This window comes from Lytechinus variegatus, chromosome 2, assembly GCF_018143015.1.
Source record: "Lytechinus variegatus isolate NC3 chromosome 2, Lvar_3.0, whole genome shotgun sequence".
Taxonomy (NCBI): domain Eukaryota; kingdom Metazoa; phylum Echinodermata; class Echinoidea; order Temnopleuroida; family Toxopneustidae; genus Lytechinus; species Lytechinus variegatus.
In genome coordinates, this window is record NC_054741.1 from 76,474,089 (window position 1) to 76,495,487 (window position 21,399).

The window sequence follows — 21,399 nt, forward strand, 5'->3', positions numbered from 1 at the left end:
TTAAAGAGGGGGAGAGAGTGGGGCAGAGAAATGAGAAGAAATGTGAGAGTATTACTCACCTTTCCACTGCTACATTCAATACTTCTTCCAGCCTGCCATCTGACTGTAGCTTGATGTAGCGATTAGCTTCAGCAAACATCTGCATATAAAACACAACATCAACATAAGCATGGCAATTGTCACACAACTTTATGAGATAAAAACATATAGGACAATAGATACTTCAAAGAAAAGAGGTGATGGTTCTTCATAGGCAGGTCCCACCGCAGGAACCTGTTGCATAAAAAGATACTATTATGGAAAGTTTGCCATGCAATAGAAACTATCATGAACTACCATGGTAATGCTGATCAACAGCCAATCAAAATCTAGGATTCCATGCAAATTACCATTGCATGGCAAAGTTACAATAACTATCATGCAACAGGCCCCTGGTGGGTGGTGTTTCATAAAGCTGTTCGTAAAGTTACAAATGACTTTATGAAACACCCACCAGGGTCCCGTAACAGAGGTTAGCAATTAATCGTACGCTTGATTTTCACGATTGATTGTACATTGTAGTCAATGGAATCAATTGTAGAAAAATGTTCTACAATCATTGCTAAGCTTTGTGTTACGGGACCTGGGTGATCTTTTTGGAAGAGGGGGAGGGGGCTGCTTACATGTGATGTCATACAATTAAAAAAAATCGAAAACGCCCTATTTATAATTATATCATACAAATATTTGCCAAATCTTCATTGCCATTCAGTTTTATGTTTTTATCAGACCCAGACTGACGTTAGTGTGAACCTTCCCATTAAATTGTAATTAATATATTTTTAAAAATGCATTTCAATGAAATTCTATCATAAACTGCAATTTTCAAGCATCCGAAAAACAAATATGAGAAAATGAGAAACTAATTTTTATACTTGATGATCCAGTCATTTGTAAAGTTGATTCTAACTTCAGAAATAGCTTTCTGAAAAACCTCTTGTCAAACACAATAATGTGTCACCAGAAATTCTTGCCTTTTATAATTCAAGAAAGCACTTTGCAACCAACAAATTTCATATCACATGAGTCACAGACATTTCTTTTAATGTACTAAAACTAAGAATGAATAACAATAGAGTAGTACCTGCTTGTGCTCTTCACACATTCTTCTGAGTTTCGTAGCAACATCTTTCAAGTAACCCTGTACAATCATGTAATTCTGGTTGAATTGATGTATACTTTCTTCAAGGCATTTCAGATTGTTACGATTCTCGGGAAACATACCTAGAAAGTGCTTGTTCCTAGAGAGAATATGAATTATAACAATAATATATCATATATTTGTCCATAAAACTTGCATCACATTTAGAGCTTCCATCTCTAAAGGAACGATCATATATTGCCTGTCTGGTTCCAAGACATTTGCTCTGGTGACACTTGCTCCGCTCTACACGTCAGAGCTGCCAACTATTAAGAAAAAGTCATAATTATGATTTTCATGTCAAATTATGCCAATTGCTTTTGACCTTAATTATTACTCTTTTGAGGGCAAATAATCATGTTCACATTTAATACTGTATAGGAATACATTGGTCAGTGATGAACTTCTCTGAAGGCAGCGAGTGATGAACATTATTTGCATGATTGTTTATGTCCCTCTGACTTTTGAGCTTCTGGATTACTACTTTTTTACTTTAAAAGGTCGGCAGCTCTGGATTTAGGGTTAGGTTTAGGATAGGGTATAGTGTTCAGGGTTGAAGTTGGTAATTCCACATAACATAAAACCCTGTTGTAACCCTAACCCTTTTTCTTTGACAAAACAAAGCCCGGAGCATTTGTTGCCGGAGCAAATGGTGTAGAACAGTCTGTTCAGTTGGTGCTTCATGGCTGTTTGGCAATTTACATTGCTCTGCCAATGACCTTGTTAGCAATGTCCATAAATCTCAGTTATCCCTAATCTTGTAATTATCACAAAAGAAAAATGTAGTGTCTGAAAATTGATGAAATTGTTCATATATCAGCTTTCCTAACAATTGAATTTACCACCACATGTAAACAAAATATCTTTCCATTTAGAATAAAAAGACAAGATCATCAGAAATATTTTACCAGCAATCCTTAATTCAGACAAAACCACTATCATATACCCAGAATTCCATAAAGAAGAATAATTATACTATTATCTTATCTGAAATACTTACTCAAGAAACCTTGTTCTGGGAGTAAGAAACTCATCAGATAATCCTGCAGATCCTCTCCTTCCCTGCAACATACAAATACCAACATAATCATTATTATGTCGTATGGCTTTCCATACTATCAATGTTTAGTCTCCCTTTGAAATGTATAATTACAGTGTTGATTCAATTATGTATAAATGGTGTTGATTTTCAACCTGATTGCTAAGAAATCATGAATGCTTGCAAGCAAGCGACCAGAGGGCCAAAGGTTTGAGGCCCACTCTGAAGGACCTGTTTGCCTTTACAAACGGGCACGAGCACAGCAAGTGAGAACTGAACCTGGGTCACCGTACCCAAAATCCCTGCTCTACATACTCAGCCAGCTCTACTTATATCTTAGGTATATATCTTATCTTTTGTTAATGATCACATGGTATTTTTTAAGGTTGACCATTCATAAGAGGTTGTTTTCCTATCTGGCTGCTACTTTCCAACTAACCATTTAAGACTGAGTTAAAAATTCAAATTTTCAAAACTTGGGAGTAAAGAGCCTATAAGATTAACAAGTGGAGTGCCTCTGGCAGTCTCACCTGCATTACATGATTCAATATAACAGCAGTGGTGACTTTTGAAAACTAATATAAAATAATCATTCACAATAACACCATTCAGATGATATAATACCGTTCATTGACAATGCACGACATTTGACCTTGATCACACGACCCAAGACTTGTCAGTAATACTTGATTTATATCCCTAGTTTACATTTCATAAACTATATCCATAAACTTTCAAAATTATTACAGCAATTTTACAATTACCTCCAACATGGCAAAAGTTCATTGACCTTGAATGACCTTTGACTATGGTAATGTGACCTGAAACTCACGTAGAATGTTCAGTGATACTTGATTACTCCTGTGCAAGATTTATGAACAAGATCCATACACTTTCATAGTTATAATGGTAATTCAATAAATACTCCCAACATGGCCAAAGTTCATTGACCCTAAATGACCTTTGACCTTGGTCAAAGTTATGACATATAAAAAAATTTAACCTTAGATTAAGATTTTAATGTGGATTCCCCCAACATAGTCTAAGTTGATTGACCCTAAATGACCTTTAACTCTTGGTCATGTGATCTGAAACTCGGACAGGATGTTCAGTAATATATGATTATCAGTCTGACCAAGTTTCATGAACTCGGTTCATATATTTTTAAATTTATGCAGTCACTTCAAAAGCTTTCAACCTTCGGATAAGATTGGATGTTGACGCCACCACCGTCAGAACCTATAGTCTCTCTCTGCTATGCAGGTGAGACAAAAAATGTATTGTCAGAATGAAAAAAAATTCAATTCATTCTCAATAAGAAAAGAATTTGAAATACTAGAGGGAACTGATAAAAATCAGTATATTTCCTGAAAATTTAATGTTTATATGCACCTTGACTGCACCTTCCAAAGGCTTCTCAATAATCAACATCTTGAATGGCTTGTAATCCTGAAACAAAGAAAAGTGATGAGCAGGGGTATGAGACTTAATCATAAACTTAAATAAAGGAATTATCACAGAAACGGTACACTGAGAGCTCCTACTTTCTGTAGGATTTGGTGTCTTTCAAATCAAACTAAATTAGAATTATGATATCAGTTCTTTTAATGTTCCTTTCTATTCCATATTATACTCAGAATTAAAAAATTAAAGGCCAGAAACCAACATTATTATCTACATGTACATGACTATAGTATAGAGTGCTTAAGTGATGCATTAGTATTTTGGTCTGCATCAGTTGCTTGTTCAATATGAGACCGTATTCCAAAAAGGACCAATATCTGATGAATATCCCATAGGCTCCTGTGCTGTTGAATATGAGACTGTATTCAACAGTTTAAAGCAATGCACATGTGTGTGAAATATACAACGCATAAAACAATGAATGCAATGTGATACACAGCATAGAGCTAGAGCACAATGATACTTTATTACATTATAATGAACTACATTTAAGTCGCATTTCTACAATGACCTTATGAAGTGATGCCATATCAAATGATTGTGGTAAGTGACATCACTTGTTCAAGCAAATTTTTTTTTTTGAGGGAGGGATGGGATAGATAATAATTATATTGGATAGCTTTATTTCATGGAATACCAGAGGTATTCCACTTGTTAAAGCCAATATACCACTCATCTGTGATTTGTGGAATGTTTGCCCTAATTCTTTGAATATTTCTGGCATTCTATTCTGAGCCGCTCAATATAATATAATTATCACATCCATACATAAGAATAACTTATATATTAAATAACAGTTGTTGATTTAAACTAGAACAATCATTGAAGGTGATAAATACCCACATTGTACATTGTTACCATGGCAACTCAATTTCTGACACATGGAAAAATATGTTCTGCACATCTTCGTCTCAAGACCAATGTGTGAGCAAAATTACATGAGAATTGGTTGAAAACTGATGAAGAAGTACGGACCACAAAGATTTTACTTAATAATAATAATAATAATAGTAATAATAATAATAATAAAATTGGATTTGCACAGCGCACGTATCCACCTTGCTAGGTGCTCAAGGCGCTCCTATATTACCCCGGCTAAAGGCATGGTCACACCGCCCGAGCGTTGTTGGAGCGGTCGTGGAGCAGAGAGAAAAAAAATCATCACCGCTCGCTACCGTTCACCATTTTCGATTTCGATTGTTTTTTTTATGTTTTCGATTTATAATTTTGATTTTCCCCCCCAATTTTGTGAGCAAAATTCGGCCCTCTTTCCCTACCGCTCCAACAACGCTCGGGCGGTGTGACCATGCCTTAAGCTAGTCTACCGATTCTGGTGTGCACAGCTTTTTGAGGAATTACTTCCTGCCGGTACCTATTAGGCTTGTAATATGTTGTTACCATGGTAACACAATTTCTGCCACACACAAAATATGTGTCTCACACATCTTTACCTCTAATCCAATGTGTGAGCTAAATTTCATGATTAATTGAAAAGTTATGAAGTAATTAAAATTGGAAGATTTTTACCCCAATTTTGCCAGACAGTGTATAATTCATTGTTTACCAGGGCAACAAAAATTTTCTGACACATGCAAAATACATGTCTTGCACATCTTTACCTTAAACCAATGTTTGGTTAAAAACTGAGGAAGTTGTTTAAACTGTAATATTTTTACCTAATTTGGGGCATAATATCAAGTTACCATGGCAGCACAATTTTCAACAAGTGCAAAAAATCTGTCTTGCACACCTTCACCCTAAGACTAATCAGTGTTCCAAATTTCATGAGAATTGGTTAAAAATTGAGGAATTAGTTTGATGTGCAAGATTTGCAACATACAGACTGACTGTACACTGATTCCTATCCCTTCACACTTTGTGTGGTGGGGGTATAATGAAAAGCGTAGAGTTTGAAATTAGAAGTGAAATGTTGCTGATTGTGATTCCGTATTAAAGAAGTAACCATAAATATTTCATGGATGCTAAAAAAAATCTGTCAAGGTGCCAATGGCCATCTATTTTTTCCAGAGCTAAACATTTTAGTTTCAACAATTTCCTTTCTTTTTCTTAACTTTACCTTATTATAACCCAACTCCTCTGATAGTATGCGTATTCTTCCTGGTTGACTGAAGCCCTCTGTTGTCAAGATAAATGCCTCGTCTACGATAATTGTTTTTGAACCATTCTTATCTGTACTAATGTAGTGACTATGATAAAAAGGCAAGACAAAAAGGATTGATTCACTTTAACAGCAATCTACTGAACATATTGAATTTAAAAACCATTCAAAGTAATGTGTTATTTCAGGTATATTAAAGAAATGTTATTATAAGTTTGGTCAAAAACAAGGAAAGCAAAAATTATCACTTTAATAGTTTACAATTATGTATGTTTACTAGGATGCATTCTAATGCTTTAATAGCAAAAACATCTACCAAATTCAGACTTATAATATGTAAAATTAGAAAATAATCTATGGATAAATATTTGAGTCCAATTTGGCTAACCAGTTAAATAACTGGCTTAGACCATGGTTAATTTTGTTTTTCTCAGACAATATGCCAATAAAAACACCCACTCAGCAAGAAGTGTACCCTTGATTTCATATGTTTCAATACCACAGTGCTGCAAGTATGCCCATTTTGTAAGAATATTAAATATCGGTTTCCAAAATGGTAAATAAACGAAAAGTAAAAGACAAAACAAAACCTTACTCTTTTAGCATAGGGGATGGCTTCAGAAGATGAGTCTCTGTAAATACAGAACCAGACAAGAAAAAATATATAAAAATAACACATCTATTTGCATTTCAGTCAAATTCAGTGGCATAACCTTTGATCAAGATTCACAAGCCCTGTTGTACTTAGATATCTCCTACTTGATTTGATAAATGATACTGCATAGTACTAGCAATAAATCTAAAGCGATAATACACACACATTTTGAATGGAACCACCACATAAACAAATTGTATACATTATGATTGTTTTTCTTCAAATACAAAATATCCCTTCAGATCTACCACACATAATTCTATTAAAACCCTTTGAACTACCTTTGAAATTGAGAATAAAATGATGAATTTTTATCATAACTGTACCCTGTGAACTCCCCTGGATATGACTGCCTAATCCCATGTTTCCAACCTTAATTAAAGCTTACCAAGAAAGTTGCTGTTTATGTTGACTCCCACCAATGAAGCAGTCTGCGGTATACATACAAGGAATCTCTTGGCCTGAGCATCTTCAAATTGGCTCCTGTATCCAGACTGTAAATAGTATATCACATTTCTCAACTTTAACAATAATAAAAACATACAAGTCAATCGAGGCAGATTCAGTCTCGCCCATTTGTGACTTCATTATGCCTGGCAAATACCTAAATTATGTTTTAAGCTGTGTATTAATGCATTAGACGAAAACATAACTACGCAGCTTAACTGACTATATGATACAGCAGGGTGGCCTCATTTACAAAGAAATTGATTATTTACACAATTAATTACAATTTTTGAGTAATTTTAATACGGTAATTGTAATTGACTTCAACTACATTATTATATATCTCTTTATATTTTTTTCTACAATTTAATATATTATTTAATTTACTCTGAAGTACTTTCTCTCTTCCTTTGGCTACAGCTTGTATCAATCATACTCTGTACTCTCTTACTGGATAATTATCCTATTCCATGCTGAGGAAAGAGGAGAAACCATAGCATTTAGAATGCCATATATTTCATATAAGTGCACAAATTGTCCATTTATAATACTTAAGAATTGCGAAAGGTCATAGGTTTCTACAAGAAATCAAACTATTACATTTCTAATAATCCCATGCAGTGCAAACAAACTTCATAAATCTAATGGCTAATGTTACCACTTTCCAAATGAGGACAGGCCTTTAAATCTAGCTGTCAGAATTGCATCCTAAATTTTTTACCAAGTCACCAAAACCAACAATAAGTCACCCATAATACATTTTGAGATTTAAGTTGAGTGTGATTATGAAGCACATCAGCTTTAAAGTGATATAAAACTTGTCAAAACTGATCAATAATAATCCAGAGAAATTCTTGATTGAATACCGAATTTTATAAACTGTGTGAGAGCTTTCAAAAATAAGGAGAAAGCAATGTTTGTAGTTCGAGTTCACTCAAGCATGAGATGTGCATACTGTGCAAGCAGTCCACGAAAACTGTTGTCAAATAAATTCTTGTGTCTTGTTTTCTATTCAACTATAAAGCTAGAAATTTTGACAAATAAGATGATTTTTTTTAATCAAATGAAATATCAAAGTAATTCCAAGGTAATCAAACTTCCCTTTATATCAAATGAGTATAATAGGGAAAGAAAGCTGGAAACTGCATATTACAGCAACAACTAAAATGCTATAGATCTAACAGAATTATTATTTCATAAATCAAATTCATGGTCATAACGCATATGTGAATTTCGACACCCCAAAAATGGTTAAAATTCATGAGGTAACTGTTACTGCTAAATGACATAATAAAGCTCAATCTGCATTAAAAATTCTGGTTTAATTACACTACGGGGGAAAATGTGGTGAAATTATGATTTCATATTTCATTATCAAGTTCAAGGTTATATTAACATGTGAATTTCCCACCTATGGTTAAAAAATATATGTGCTTACTAATAAATGACATAATAAAGCTCAATCTGGATTGAAAATCCTATTGAACTGACTCTAAAGGGAAAGGCGATAAAAAGGTATTAACACTTCTGATATTCTAGGTGGTGGTCAAAAAATATATTTTCATACTTTTGAATAGCATTACATAGCATATTCAACTACACATTTCTACTTTGACCAGAAAGGCAAAATATTTAGAAATATGCAAAAAATATGATTAAATATTTCATAAATTTATTATACATGACCTTGACCATGCAAAAAATACATCGAGGCAAAATATAATATCTAACATCCTGCCAAGTTTCATATCTGTAATGCAAAAAACATGGGAATAACACAAATATTAAAACATGATGTTAGGGTTTTCATGGTGCCATTCTCACAACAAAGTAAAACAAAAGAATAACCTTTGAAGTTTGGTCAAATATTATGTCCAATAACGGAAACATATTATTGGGCATAACTAATGACTCGTAGGGTCAATTTTCAAAATTCTCATTCCAATGGTATCTATTGCAAAGCTATAATCACAAGTTCTAAAAATCACCTGAAATGCTATTTTTTTGGTTCTTTTTTTCCTTCATTTTATATTTTTTAATAATTTCATTTTGTCCTTTTTATTTTTTCCCCTTAAGTTTCTTTTTTTCCTTTTCTTTCTTTCTGCATTTTTTCCTTCAGTTTTTTTTCCTCCCTACTTTATCATTCATAATCGTTCTTTCTTCCTCCTTTTCCATACTTTAATTCATTCTTTTCTTTCTTTCTTTTTTTTAATTTTTAAGTTTCTTTAAGGTTTTTTTTGCTTGCCTTTTTTTTGTTTACTCTTTCTTTCTTTCTTTCCTTCCTTCCTTTTTTCCTTCTTTCTTTCTTTCTTTCTTTCATTATTGCCTGCTTTGTTCGTTTCATTTTGTTATTTTATTACTGCTTCATTCTGACCCTTTCAGCTTTCTGTCTGTTTTATTTTTTATTCGTACCTGCTTTACTTTAAAAAAAAAATTCTTTCATTTGTGCACGTGTCTCAAAATAATAATCAGTGCGTACAAAATGCCTATTTCGCACAATGCGCCAGAAAGAGTGCACACGCAGCATCCATGACATAACTATTATCAATTTCTTACTGCTAATTTATTAATAAAACTAAAAGTAGCGCATCAGGGGCCACGGAACTGAAGCCCCCACTTTTTTCCAAAACCGTGTACAAAAACATAACAAGTGGAATGCCTCTGGCCGTCTCACCTGCATCACGCAGTTCAATATAGTAGCAGTGCTGACTTTGCATACTACTCTAACTCGCACAAGATGTTCAGTGATACATGGTTACTCTTATGTCCTCTTTTTATGAACTAGACCAATAAACTTACAGAGATATGATGGTTATTCAACAAAAAACCCCAACATGGCCAAAGTTCATTGACCTTACATGACCTTTGACCTTGATCATGTGACCTGAAACTGGAACAGGATGTTCAGTGATACTTGATTACTCTTATGTACAAGTTTCATGAATCAGATCCATAAACTTTCAAAGTTATGATGGTAATTCAACAGATACACCCAATTCGGCTAAAGTTCATTGACCTTTGACCTTGGACATGTGACCTGAAACAAGCACAGGATGTTCAGTGATACTTGGTTACTCTAATGTCCAAGTTTAACGAACTAGACCAATAAACTTTCAAAGTTATGATGGTAATTCAACAGATACCCGATTCGGCCAAAGTTCATTGACCCTAAATGACCTTTGACCTTAATCATGAGACCTGAAACTTGCACAAAATGTTCAGTGATGCTTGATTACTATTATGTCCAAGTTTCATGAATAAGATCCATAAACTTTCAAAGTTATGATGGGAATTCAACAGATATCCCCAATTCGGCCAAAGTTCATTGACCCTAAATGACCTTTGACCTTGATCATGTGACCTGAAACTTGCACAAAATGTTCAGTGATGCTTGATTACTATTATGTCCAAGTTTCATGAATCAGATCCATAAACTTTCAAAGTTATGATGGGAATTCAACAGATATCCCCAATTCGTCCAAAGTTCATTGACCCTAAATGACCTTTGACCTTGGTCATGTGACGTGAAACTCATGCAGGATGTTCATTGATACTTGATTAACCTTATGTCCAAGTTTCATGAACTAGGTCCATATATTTTCTAAGTTATGATGACATTCCAAAAACTTAACCTCAGGTTAAGATTTCGATGTTGATTCCTCCAACATGGTCTAAGTTCATTGACCCTAAATGACCTTTGACCTTGGTCATGTGACATGAAACTCTAATAGGATGTTCAGTAATACTTGATTAACCTTATGGCCAAGTTTTATTAACTAGGTCCATATACTTTCTAAGTTATGATGTCATTTCAAAAACTTAACCTCAGGTTAAGATTTGATGTTGACGCCGCCGCCGCCGCCGCCGCCGCCGCCACCGCCGCCGCCACCGCCGCCGCCGTCGCCGTCGCCGTCGCCGTCGGAAAAGCGGCGCCTATAGTCTCACTTTGCTTCGCAGGTGAGACAAAAATTACCATATGATTGTGATTTTTAATTTTAGCATGGTCAGCCCCCCACTTTGAAAACTGTTCCGCGGCCCCTGCGCATATCGCATTTGATTGGTAATAATCATAATGGCCATAAATGGGCAATAAGAAGGGGCTCAAGGGGACAGCCTTTAAAGAGCATGCATGTTAAGAGGATTTTCAGAACATCGATTTGCATTGATTTTAGCGTCAACGAGTAAGATAAGTTTAAGAACGTTTTCTGTAAGCCTGGCACGAGTAGTGATTTTACTACTCGAGGCGAGTAAAAAAAAATACTCGAGTTTTCTCGAGTACTCGAGTAGTAATTTGACCTTAAAATATCGCCATCTACGATCATTAATTACGGCCAAATTGTAATTCGGACGAAGGCAAAATGTGCAAGAGTTTTGAGTGACAACGTCCATCACGGAACGCAACAGGTGGGACCATACGATTACGAAGCCTGGGTCTATCACACAGTAACTTTTCACGTCTCAAAAGCCGATATTACCTAGATTATTCATACAATGCTCGTATATCTGTCTTAAGTAGTTATTTTGAAGCGGAAAATTGGTCTTTATTTTCTGGTAATACCGTCTTCGAAGTTCGAACCAAGGTCGTAAATTTGTTTGGTATTCCATAGCCGCCGACGAACAGAACACAATCTCACTCGCATACTCGTCGTTGACAATGATACAGCCTTTTATCAAGACGTGCGGCAGCGCATGCATGATAGCTTGGTACTTCAATGCATTACTATTTTTGGTAGCGTGATCGCGATAAGACTTGAGAAAAGGCCATACTCGTGTCAATGCACATTGTCTCATTTCTCTCCCATAACTGGGGTGCCCGGTGCGTAATAAATCTTGCTCAGTGAATTGGGAATTTAGTGAAGTAGTTCGTGAAATGAAAATGCCATGCTACATCTACATGTATATTCTTACTCCCGCGCTCACTCTCAGTCTCTCACCTGTCACTCAGTGATATCTTTGCCGATTTCCAAATTTATTTGTATCTTTTATCACTTGTCTTTAGGCCAGGAGGGGGGGGGTCTAAAATCTAATGAGAATTTGAGGGCTCCGTTGATGTCTAGATAACGGACAAAACATGGTCATCTTGTAAGTTTTCAGTCATAACTTCCGAAGTTTATTTTGCGAACATTTTTTTTCCATCTCTCGAGTTTTTTAAACTCTAAAAACAAAACAAAACTCTGAATAGCCACTTACCGGTAGTTACAGGCTATAACTAGGAAAGGAAAAAAACAACAACGGCAAAATAGTAATCACAAAGTTGAATCTAATCTACTAATAAGTAATAACGCTTAATTTAGAGAGTTAAAGACCGTTAAGACATGAAGTATTGTAAAAATGAGGAAATGATAAATAATTCAAGAGCTTTAAGATGTACAAATGGGCCTTAGCAAAATACGCGAAAATTAACTCTATATTATTTTTCATCTCTGTAAGTCTCCTGTTTATATGTTTCAAAGTTGTAACGGTTAGTTTGGGACGTTGGTCTTTGCCATTTGGAATACAAGACACACATAAAAAACAACAACCGTAATCACAAAGTTGAATCTAATCTACTAATAACGGCTAATTTAGAATGTTAAATACAGTAAGACATGAAGTATTGATACATGAAATGTTGAATAATGCAAGAACTTCAAGATGTACCAAGAAGCCTAATTAAAAATATGCAAAAATTAACTTCATTATTTTCCATCTCTCGAAGTCTCATATTTTATCAGTTTTAAAGTTGTCATGGTACTTAGTTTGGGACGTCGGCCTTTGCCATTTCCAAGAATCCTACAATTACGAACTTACTATTACTTGCAGAGGCGTGCTTTTGCGTCGCCGTTTCGTTTCATTTTACTTTCCTGTTTCCTCTCAAAGCATGTCCGTCATTTCCTGATTGTACAGGGCTTTTCAGTTTTCAGTGAAACAATGTACAATTAAATTCATCACTCATCAGAGAGGCATTCTTTTTTACTTTATCGCTGACAACATTAAAATATATCAATATTAACATGTTGTATGGGTTAAATAAAATGTGCCGAACTGCCGATGCAGTTCTAAACTTCCAATCGTACATGTATTTATGTATAAGAAAGAATCATTAATATCACGATCCTCCTTTGATTATCGTATTCGATATTATTTTTTTTTCTTCTATATTATTGCTTATGGGACATAACTGCCTATTCGTTTCCAAGACATTAGCAATATAAACTGGAAAGATCATTGAAAATGAAATTGCCAAATTGATTTATTAATGATGTCTTATCTTATGCACATAATCTCTTGTCTCGCCATACGAAAGAAAGGAAGAAACTGTTTAGATCACCACTTTCACCAGATTTTGACCATTAATATAGATAGGCACCTGACGTGCTCTTTTAAGAATACTTATAAGTTATTACTTGCAATTAGTAGGTTAACGATCACGATTAACATAAACAACGAACTTTTTTCCTCTACCTTCTTATCTCTCTTCCCCTTCGCCCGTCTCTCTCTTTCTCACACTCTCTCCATTATCCACCCTCTCCCCCCTCTCTCTCTCTGTTTCTATAGCTCTCGCTTCATCTCTGTCCCAGAAAAGTCAAACTCATCAAAAATGGTTTCAAAGCAGTGAGAAAGAATTGCTCTACCATACCATGTCAGTGATGTCACATTTACTCATATTCAAGCTCTCTAATTTTTATGACAATAAACTAGTAAAAAAACCTAAAAATTGTTGCGTTTTTATTGACTCAGTCGGTATGAGAAATAACCGCTTTGACTAATGAACTGAACTCATGCATGAAACACGAAAGTGCAAAACTGAGATAAATCAAATTTTAAGAACACGATAAGACTAGATGAAAGGGTCCCCCAGCTGGGTACAACTATTTATCTAGCCATATGTTTCACTATAGTTTATAATCGTATTATGATAAAGGAAAGGCATTTTTGACTAGATGTACTAAAAAGAAATAATAAAAAAATATTAGTTGCACCCAGCCGACCCATGATTTTAACTAACTGGTTTTAAGAGCGTATGTATTGAATTTTAATTATATTCCTACTACTACAAGACGATAAAATCGTTTACTTTATTCATGAAACAGCGAGCAGTAAGAACTAAGAATAGAATTTAGGCTGTATATCATCTTCAAGTTCGCACTATGAGAGAATTCAAATTCAATTACTTCAAATACATTTTAAAAGCGCGCTCTAGTCTCTACTTAATGAGCTCCCTTCAGACGATTGGCAGCTGCGCAAGCGCAGTAAGGGGACTTTGATTTGAGCGCAGACTAGGCTTCCCGTCGATATGATATGAACGACTGCAAAAACAATTTGTGGCTTATTTTGTTCATGGACGAGCTACGCGACGGGCGAACCGGAAAATAGGAGTGTAAGTTGCGATTTTGAATCTACTAATCTTACCCCCGAAAATGATTTCAACAAACGGATAAATAAAATACACGCATGGCTAGCTAGTAATGCGCCGCACTCGTAAGTCGCAACTGTGGAGTACTGGAGTTACGAAACAAATTAACAATGCAATTAAAGTATATTCTCGGTCAATATCATTCTGAACTTCACGAACGTACGAAGCACTGCGAACACAGCGGAGTGAGCGGACTACGCAAGCGACTCCGCTACTGGCATAAGCGCTAGCGCCTAGGTTTCCCCGGTCACATGAATTTTGAACTTGTGCCGCGCAAGCAGGACTTGTGCGCTCTGACTTCAATTCCGCCGTTAAAACATCGTGAATAAACTGTTCCACGTGAAAAAATTAAGAATTCTGTGTAAAATTATGAACAGCAAAATTCACAATTCAACACGAGTGGTCGAGTAGAGAGTCTTCTACTCGGAAGAGAGCGAGTAATCCAGCGAGTGAACGAGTGGAAAAACAGTACTCGTACATCACGCGAGTACTCGAAAAATAAAAATTCCCTACTCGTGACGCGAGTAGTAAGGCAACACTCGAGTCTACTCGAGTAGTCGAATACTCGTGCCAGGCTTAGTTTTCTGAATATCACCCCAGGGGCCTGTTGCATGACGATATGAGCGATACGTAGGAACGTCCTAGGACCATTCTTCCGAGATAGGAAGATTGGCGACAAATCAGCGCTTTCCGTTTCGGGAAGGCAATGTTGTCTTCCAAGTCCGCGACATCGTTTAATATCGATAGTATCGAAAAAATATTTAGTCTTCATCGTCACCTGAATGATTTATTTTGGAATGACGACTTTTCCTGAAATCATTTATTTCAATAAAAGGAGATCAAATGATGTTTTATTTATTTCTAATTGTTGAATTGATGTACGGAGCTTACTTTATGAGGTAAAACGAGAAAAAAAATTGAAGATTCACAAACATAACTGAATAAAATTGAAATCGTCATTATTTCCCTTTATATAACACCGTGTCCTTTTAGAGACACCTTTCATTGATATTTCAACGAAAGAGACCCTTGTCCGATATAAAAATTGATTGAACTAAGTAATTTCGACATTTTATTTGTTCAAAATTCTGTATTTTTATAGAATAGGGTTTGAATGGAGTAAACAAAATCAACAGTGTCTGATTGTATGAGACTAAAAAGGAAAATATGAGAGGCTGCGTGTGAAAAATCACATTTATTTATTTTATTTGTTAGATATAACGCAAGAATACAAATGTGAGTATTTAAAGTATAAACATACCTCAGTTGCATGATAACTAACCGAAGACAATGAACATAAACTTTGCTGCAAACATGTCCAAGTGAATAAAGTCGTGCTTTGCAATAATAATTAAAACGTAGAAAAGGTTGTGCAATCCGCAATGGAAAAATACTTTTAAGAAATAATGCTAAAAATTACAAGATCATAAACGTTGGTCATATTTAAAGTTGATCACTTAATTTATGGAAGCTTATAAATAATTATAATAATATAAGATTTAAGAATATACAAAATATGTTCAACATTTCAATTCTTTTAACATAAGGCCAAGTAAAAAAAGAAAGTAGTTGATCGTCCGGGTTTTTTGAGAGCGGTGATGAGGGAGGTCCTTACTATTTGCTATCTTACTATTTTTTTTTAAATAAGGAGGCATTTTCTCGGCCCATTTTTGACAATTAGTGATGAGGGAGGTCCTTACTATTTTTTATTCAAATGGTTGTCAGGCCATGTCAAGCTCGAAATATGTGATCGATGCATGCTCAATATTAATGATAAATGAGTAGAAATGTATAATATATATATATATATATATATATATATATATATACAATTGATTTGAAATCTATGGAAAATATATTATGCAATAAAAATCTATCGATGTATTTATATTGATGTATACCGGTACTGTATTGTAAAACAAAACATTCATGTCAAGTAAATGATTTAAACATTATTCTATATTAATATATTTATATATATATATATATATATATATATATATATATATATATATTGTAAAGGTAAAAAAATGCATGGGGGTGGGGTCATTTTTATTACCATGGAGCCATGTTTAGTTTTCCAGAGCCAATCTCTTTTTTAGTTCTGGGCATGCTTTCACATAGCAGTTTTCCAGCTACTTGTACATTCATTAACTTGTTGTTTAATACTGTTCAATTTTTATTCATTTTTTAATTGATATCAAATTTTAAATGATTGAATTAATTGATAATTGTTCACATAATATTTATTATTTCATGTTTGTAACTGTGTTAGATATATTTACTAACAATTTTCCATCAAATTGAATAGCTCAAGGAAGAATAAAGATTATCAAATTTGAACAGAATTGGCACTTCTTGGAATCCCATTAATTATTTTCAATCTTGATAAAGAATAACCCAGTTGAAATTATTTTTTTTTGAATATTCAATGCACTGCCTGCTGACGTTAGAAAACTCAATTGATTTCACAAATTCACATGTTGCGCCAGCGCAGTCAATAACAATAACATCCCAGCACACAAGTCATGCATTACCCAACAGAGTCACAACAAGCACAGTCAATCACCGTTACACACATCGAAGTACAGGTGCTATCACTCACCAAAAACCCGCCGAAATACAAATTTACATCATCAAATTGATTTTTCTGCGCCATATTTCCAAAGCAGGCGACAGATTAGTTCAGATTCAGGAAGCGGGGTCCCCGAAAATGCACTAAAAATGAAGAAATCTGTGATCTTCCCCGAGTTTGCAAACTTTATTTTCTTGCTAATTTATGATGGTATCTTCAAAATTCCAATAGAAAACCAAATCAGAATTTTTTTCTTTCCTGCAGTTACGGCAATATCGGACTTCGCTTGTTTTTGAAGTTGCGAGAGAGATCCCAAACCACATGAGAGCAAATCGCTCGCCAATTTTGTGATTTTTTTCGCTATTCAGCAGCCATAAAAATATTAAATATCAAGAAAATTGATGCTGCAATGAAAAAGGGAACATCAAAAAAGGAACATCCCGATTTTTTTTTTTTTTTTTTTTTTTTAGCCAATTTTTGAAAATAGTAAATATCAAAAATTTCCATGCGGCGGCCAAAATAGATGCGCGCGAGGACGATCAACTTTCTTTTTTTACTTGGCCTAATATATAGGAGCCGAAAGGGGACTACCCTACGATTTGAAATGCGCCTATTCGCATGGACTTTCCATAATATTTCATTTGATAAACTTATCTTCATTTGTAATTATTGTCTATGGATTCGTAAGCTATAGGTCTAATCTGTATCTTAAATTAAATTAGCTATACTGCAGATTTTGTTTGTTTCACCGTATCCCAAATCTAAGAATTCATTTTCATTGATTAAAATGAATCTCATCAAAAAATGATAATCATAATGAAAATGAAATAAAGATAAATAAATAATTTAGCATGTTTAACATCTTAGTTTTGTATTGTACCCTTTTTTTTAGCTGGACGTTATTAAATATTTTTTCCTTACATAATTTCTTTTAAAGAAATTGTTTTCAAGTTGTTTGTCTACGATGAGAAAGCATGAGCGGTCAGAGATAGTGCAGTGCTGCCCATTTTGATAGTTCAAGTTTATTTTTTTAATGGAATAGGGGTGGGGATAGGATGGAGGGAGAATAAAAGAAAACATATTTAAAAAAAAAATGGGCCTACGTACATTGCCCCCAGAGTGAGTTAAAATGACATTCGTTTTTGGTCGTCTTGTCGACCTGAAATTGATGACAACTAGCCCCCATATAAAAAATAACTTGGCGCCATTCCAGATAAAATGAATCAACCCCCTAAAGAATATAATAAGTTAAAGGTGATATGTCAGCAGAGCTACCAAGTCTCACGCACAATGCGTGAGACTCACGCATTCAGGGTCCGTCTCACGATCTCACGCATAGCACCCATTTTTCTCACGCATCGGGACCCGACAGAAAAAAAAGGAGAAAAAGTAGCATTATTCGCCAGATTATACGATTGGCCGACCGCCCTCGTGTCTAGCCAGGCACGCGAGACGAATCGAGAGTGCAGTCAGCGCACAGCTAGTACTGATACGATGAATCGCGTGCGTGCATCGCATAGTTTTGAAGCCCATTTCTCATGTGCGCGCGCGTTGCGCGCGCCTTTTCGCAACGTACGAGTGTAAGTACTGGCCGCGCGCGCACAGAGACGTCGAGTCATGAAAATCTCACGCATTACATTTTTTTGAACTTGGCATCTCTGTGTCAGTGTGGCTTGCCGTAAACGCATTTTCTCTCAATGCCGACGGTGGCGGGCGGTGTGCAAAGAAGATCATGCCTACGTAGGACATGTCTGGAGGTGTCTTTCCAAGCCTGAAGACCATTCTTCGTATCGCCCAAATCGGCTTTGTGAAACAGTTGAGCGATATCTCGTTCTTACGTAGAATGGTTCTACGAAAGACCATTTCATGCAACAGGACCCTGGTCCCCAGCGCAGGCCAGGGATCCTGTCAGTGTCAATGCAATGCGCCGCGCCCCAGCCCCACAACGTGACTTGACGTTGTTGTGTTGCGATCGCGACGTCAGTCAGCTACGCCGGTAATGTACCGTGGACGGTACGTACCGTACCGAAAAGACAGAAAAGACAGAGTGTATCAGATTCACACCAATGTCGGTAAATAACGTTAGAACCTAAAAAATTATACCCAGTAGGTACCAAAATATATGTCTGAGCTTGACTTACCTGAAGAGATTTGTAGAATGGGTTGAATTCCAAATCTTCGTGGTCTGCCATTATTCTATTCTGGATATGATTGAGTGAATATGCTTTTCTTCATAGTCTGCGGACCCAGACTTTTCCTTTTCGCATTTAGCACAAAACTAGTGCATAATACAGATTCTGAAGTATTGAGACAAGATCCAGTATGTAATTTGAATAGTACTACCGAAAAGAGACACAGATAGAGGGTTTGGAGTCAAGTCTTCATTTCTAGACATTGTTTTGTTTAAAGTTTCAAATTTCAGTCTGTGCTTGCAGACTAGCCTCTGCCATCGCACATATCGCGCGCCTTGACCCCGGTGACCCGCCCGGAAGCAGAACGTCTGATTGCTTGATTTTCTCCCCAAGAGTTTATGGACGAAGGAGGAGGCAAGAAAAACAGGGCGTTATTCCACAGTCTTTTGATTAGAAGGTATAAGACCACTTAGATATATGTTGTAAAGATACACTGGTAGTGTTTGTGAAATGAATGTTTAGTTGATGAATCTGAGTGTGAAATTACAGTCAGTTTGAATTGAGACCGAGCTGAGACGAGTGCGAATGATCTTAAAATGAAAATGAATAGAATAGAAAATGACGCTGTGTGGCCTGTGTCTGACTCTGAGTGTGAGTGTGAGTCTGAGTCTGAGTCTGATCTGCTGTGTGCTGTGTGAGTGTGAATATGACCAGTCTGAGAGATGAGAATTGACGAAGCTCGCGAAGCAGAGTCTTACATATAATGAGTGGTAAAAGTAAAACCAAGGAAGTAACAAAATATTCATAGTAAAATATGTGGCCTTATCCTGATCCTGAACTTGAGACTTCTCTTCTTGTGTGTGCGCTCGTTGTGTACAAAAATGGGAGAAGGAAGTCGCCACCACTGATAAAAAAGAACGGCAGTGCCAGTGAACATGGTGAATGGAGTGGTGACTTGAACCAGGCCAGGATAATGCCAAATATGTTTTACAATAATGAACAGAACTTTTGTTCAGTATTTTTAAAACTTTTTTTAAACTCAGCTCGGAACTTCCTGAGCCTGAGGCTGATAAGGCCCAGGCAGCCATAGTGCCATATTTAGCATAGCCAGACAGCTGCAGTAGACAGCTGGCAGCAGTCTGTTTCATAGAGTTTAAAAAAATGTTTTTTAAAGTTTTTTATTTCTCCCAACAATGCAAAATATATAAAAAGAACTGGACCCAAAATAGAGATTATCATTATTCCATTATTTGCATTCTAGAATGCACCAAAACGGCCGGGGAAAAATTAAAAAACAGTGACTTACTTTGGCTGTCGCGCAGCTAGAACTCCCACTTCCCGAACTTAATACATAAACATACGGTCATTAAGTCCCTGTACAGATCGAGTTAGAACTTCGGTCTCTATAATTGATGAGTGGAGCCAACAGAGTTCAGCTGAACAACCAATTTAACAGAGACCGAAGCTTTTGGTCTAGTCAGGAAGATGAGTCAGAAATCCTCCTGAACAGGCTGAACTTAAGTTGTGAACAGCTGAAACACACGACCACACACAGAGTGCAGATATTTTGTGTACAGTTTTGCATTGGGCTTTCTGGAGTAGTGGGGGAAGGGTGTTTTAAAATCAATTCTGAGTCTTCCTGACACTTGATCTTGAAGGAAAGGTGAAAAACTAGTATTTCCATTGGATTTGCCATTATTACAAAAACCTGCTAGATTACAAAAATATGGTATATTTATTCACAAGATACTAGACTTTGAGCTTTCCAAAATTATGGTAGTAACCAAATGTAAACTAAGTAGGTTATTTGGAGCATTTTATTCTCTTTTATGTCATACCAAAATCATTCAAATTGGATAACGGGATATGTCAGAAAAGCCTTTATCTTTGATTTTTTAACATCAAAACCATGACTGTTTTGGCTGTGTGAATGTGGTGAAAAGGGCGAAATTTTGAGATCTGTGTGCAGTCACCCTAATAATGAATTTCAAAAATTTAACCACACAATGGAGGTAGCAACTCTGTCAGCAGAGCTTGTGACGAGTGCACCGTGACATATAGACAATAAAGACAGAGATCTAATACATGAAAAAACTTATCCATACAAACTATGGCAAGTTCCCTCAAGTCTGCGCAGTCCTCCTTGTCTGCTCACACACGTATCTGTGCGATTTTAGTAAAAGAAGATACACAAACTTTACACATGCCATACAAAGATGGATATTCATTTAAAAATCTGACTCAAAATGGTGGAAAAATAATAAATTTGGGGCATTTCATGTGACCGCCTCAAAATGCAGCCTTAAAATCTCATTAAAGTCCCTGAATCGTATGCCAAGTGAATGGGTGCGCAGACATGGGGCACCATTTTTTTTTTTCAATCTGAAAATGA

General features: G+C 35.7%; 2 protein-coding genes across 2 annotated transcripts in view; one reads left to right on the forward strand and one right to left on the reverse strand.

The window, feature by feature from the left end:
• LOC121409079 (ankyrin repeat domain-containing protein 27-like) overlaps positions 1-19,283 on the reverse strand; it is a 28,828-nt gene extending 9,545 nt beyond the window's left edge. Inside the window, exons 1-8 of the mRNA XM_041600887.1 lie at positions 19,017-19,283; positions 6,846-6,951; positions 6,398-6,434; positions 5,761-5,890; positions 3,612-3,668; positions 2,181-2,242; positions 1,124-1,280; positions 60-139 (exon numbers count right to left, since the gene is read on the reverse strand). Coding sequence (XP_041456821.1) covers positions 60-139; positions 1,124-1,280; positions 2,181-2,242; positions 3,612-3,668; positions 5,761-5,890; positions 6,398-6,434; positions 6,846-6,951; positions 19,017-19,067 — 680 coding nt within the window. The 5' untranslated portion in view covers positions 19,068-19,283. The remainder of the gene's footprint in view (positions 1-59; positions 140-1,123; positions 1,281-2,180; positions 2,243-3,611; positions 3,669-5,760; positions 5,891-6,397; positions 6,435-6,845; positions 6,952-19,016) is intronic.
• Positions 19,284-19,362: 79 nt separating this feature from the next.
• The window catches only part of LOC121409078 (E3 ubiquitin-protein ligase BRE1A-like), a 29,043-nt gene continuing 27,006 nt past the window's right edge, over positions 19,363-21,399 (forward strand). Inside the window, exon 1 of the mRNA XM_041600886.1 lies at positions 19,363-19,464. The gene's annotated coding sequence lies outside the window, so the exon portion shown is untranslated. The remainder of the gene's footprint in view (positions 19,465-21,399) is intronic.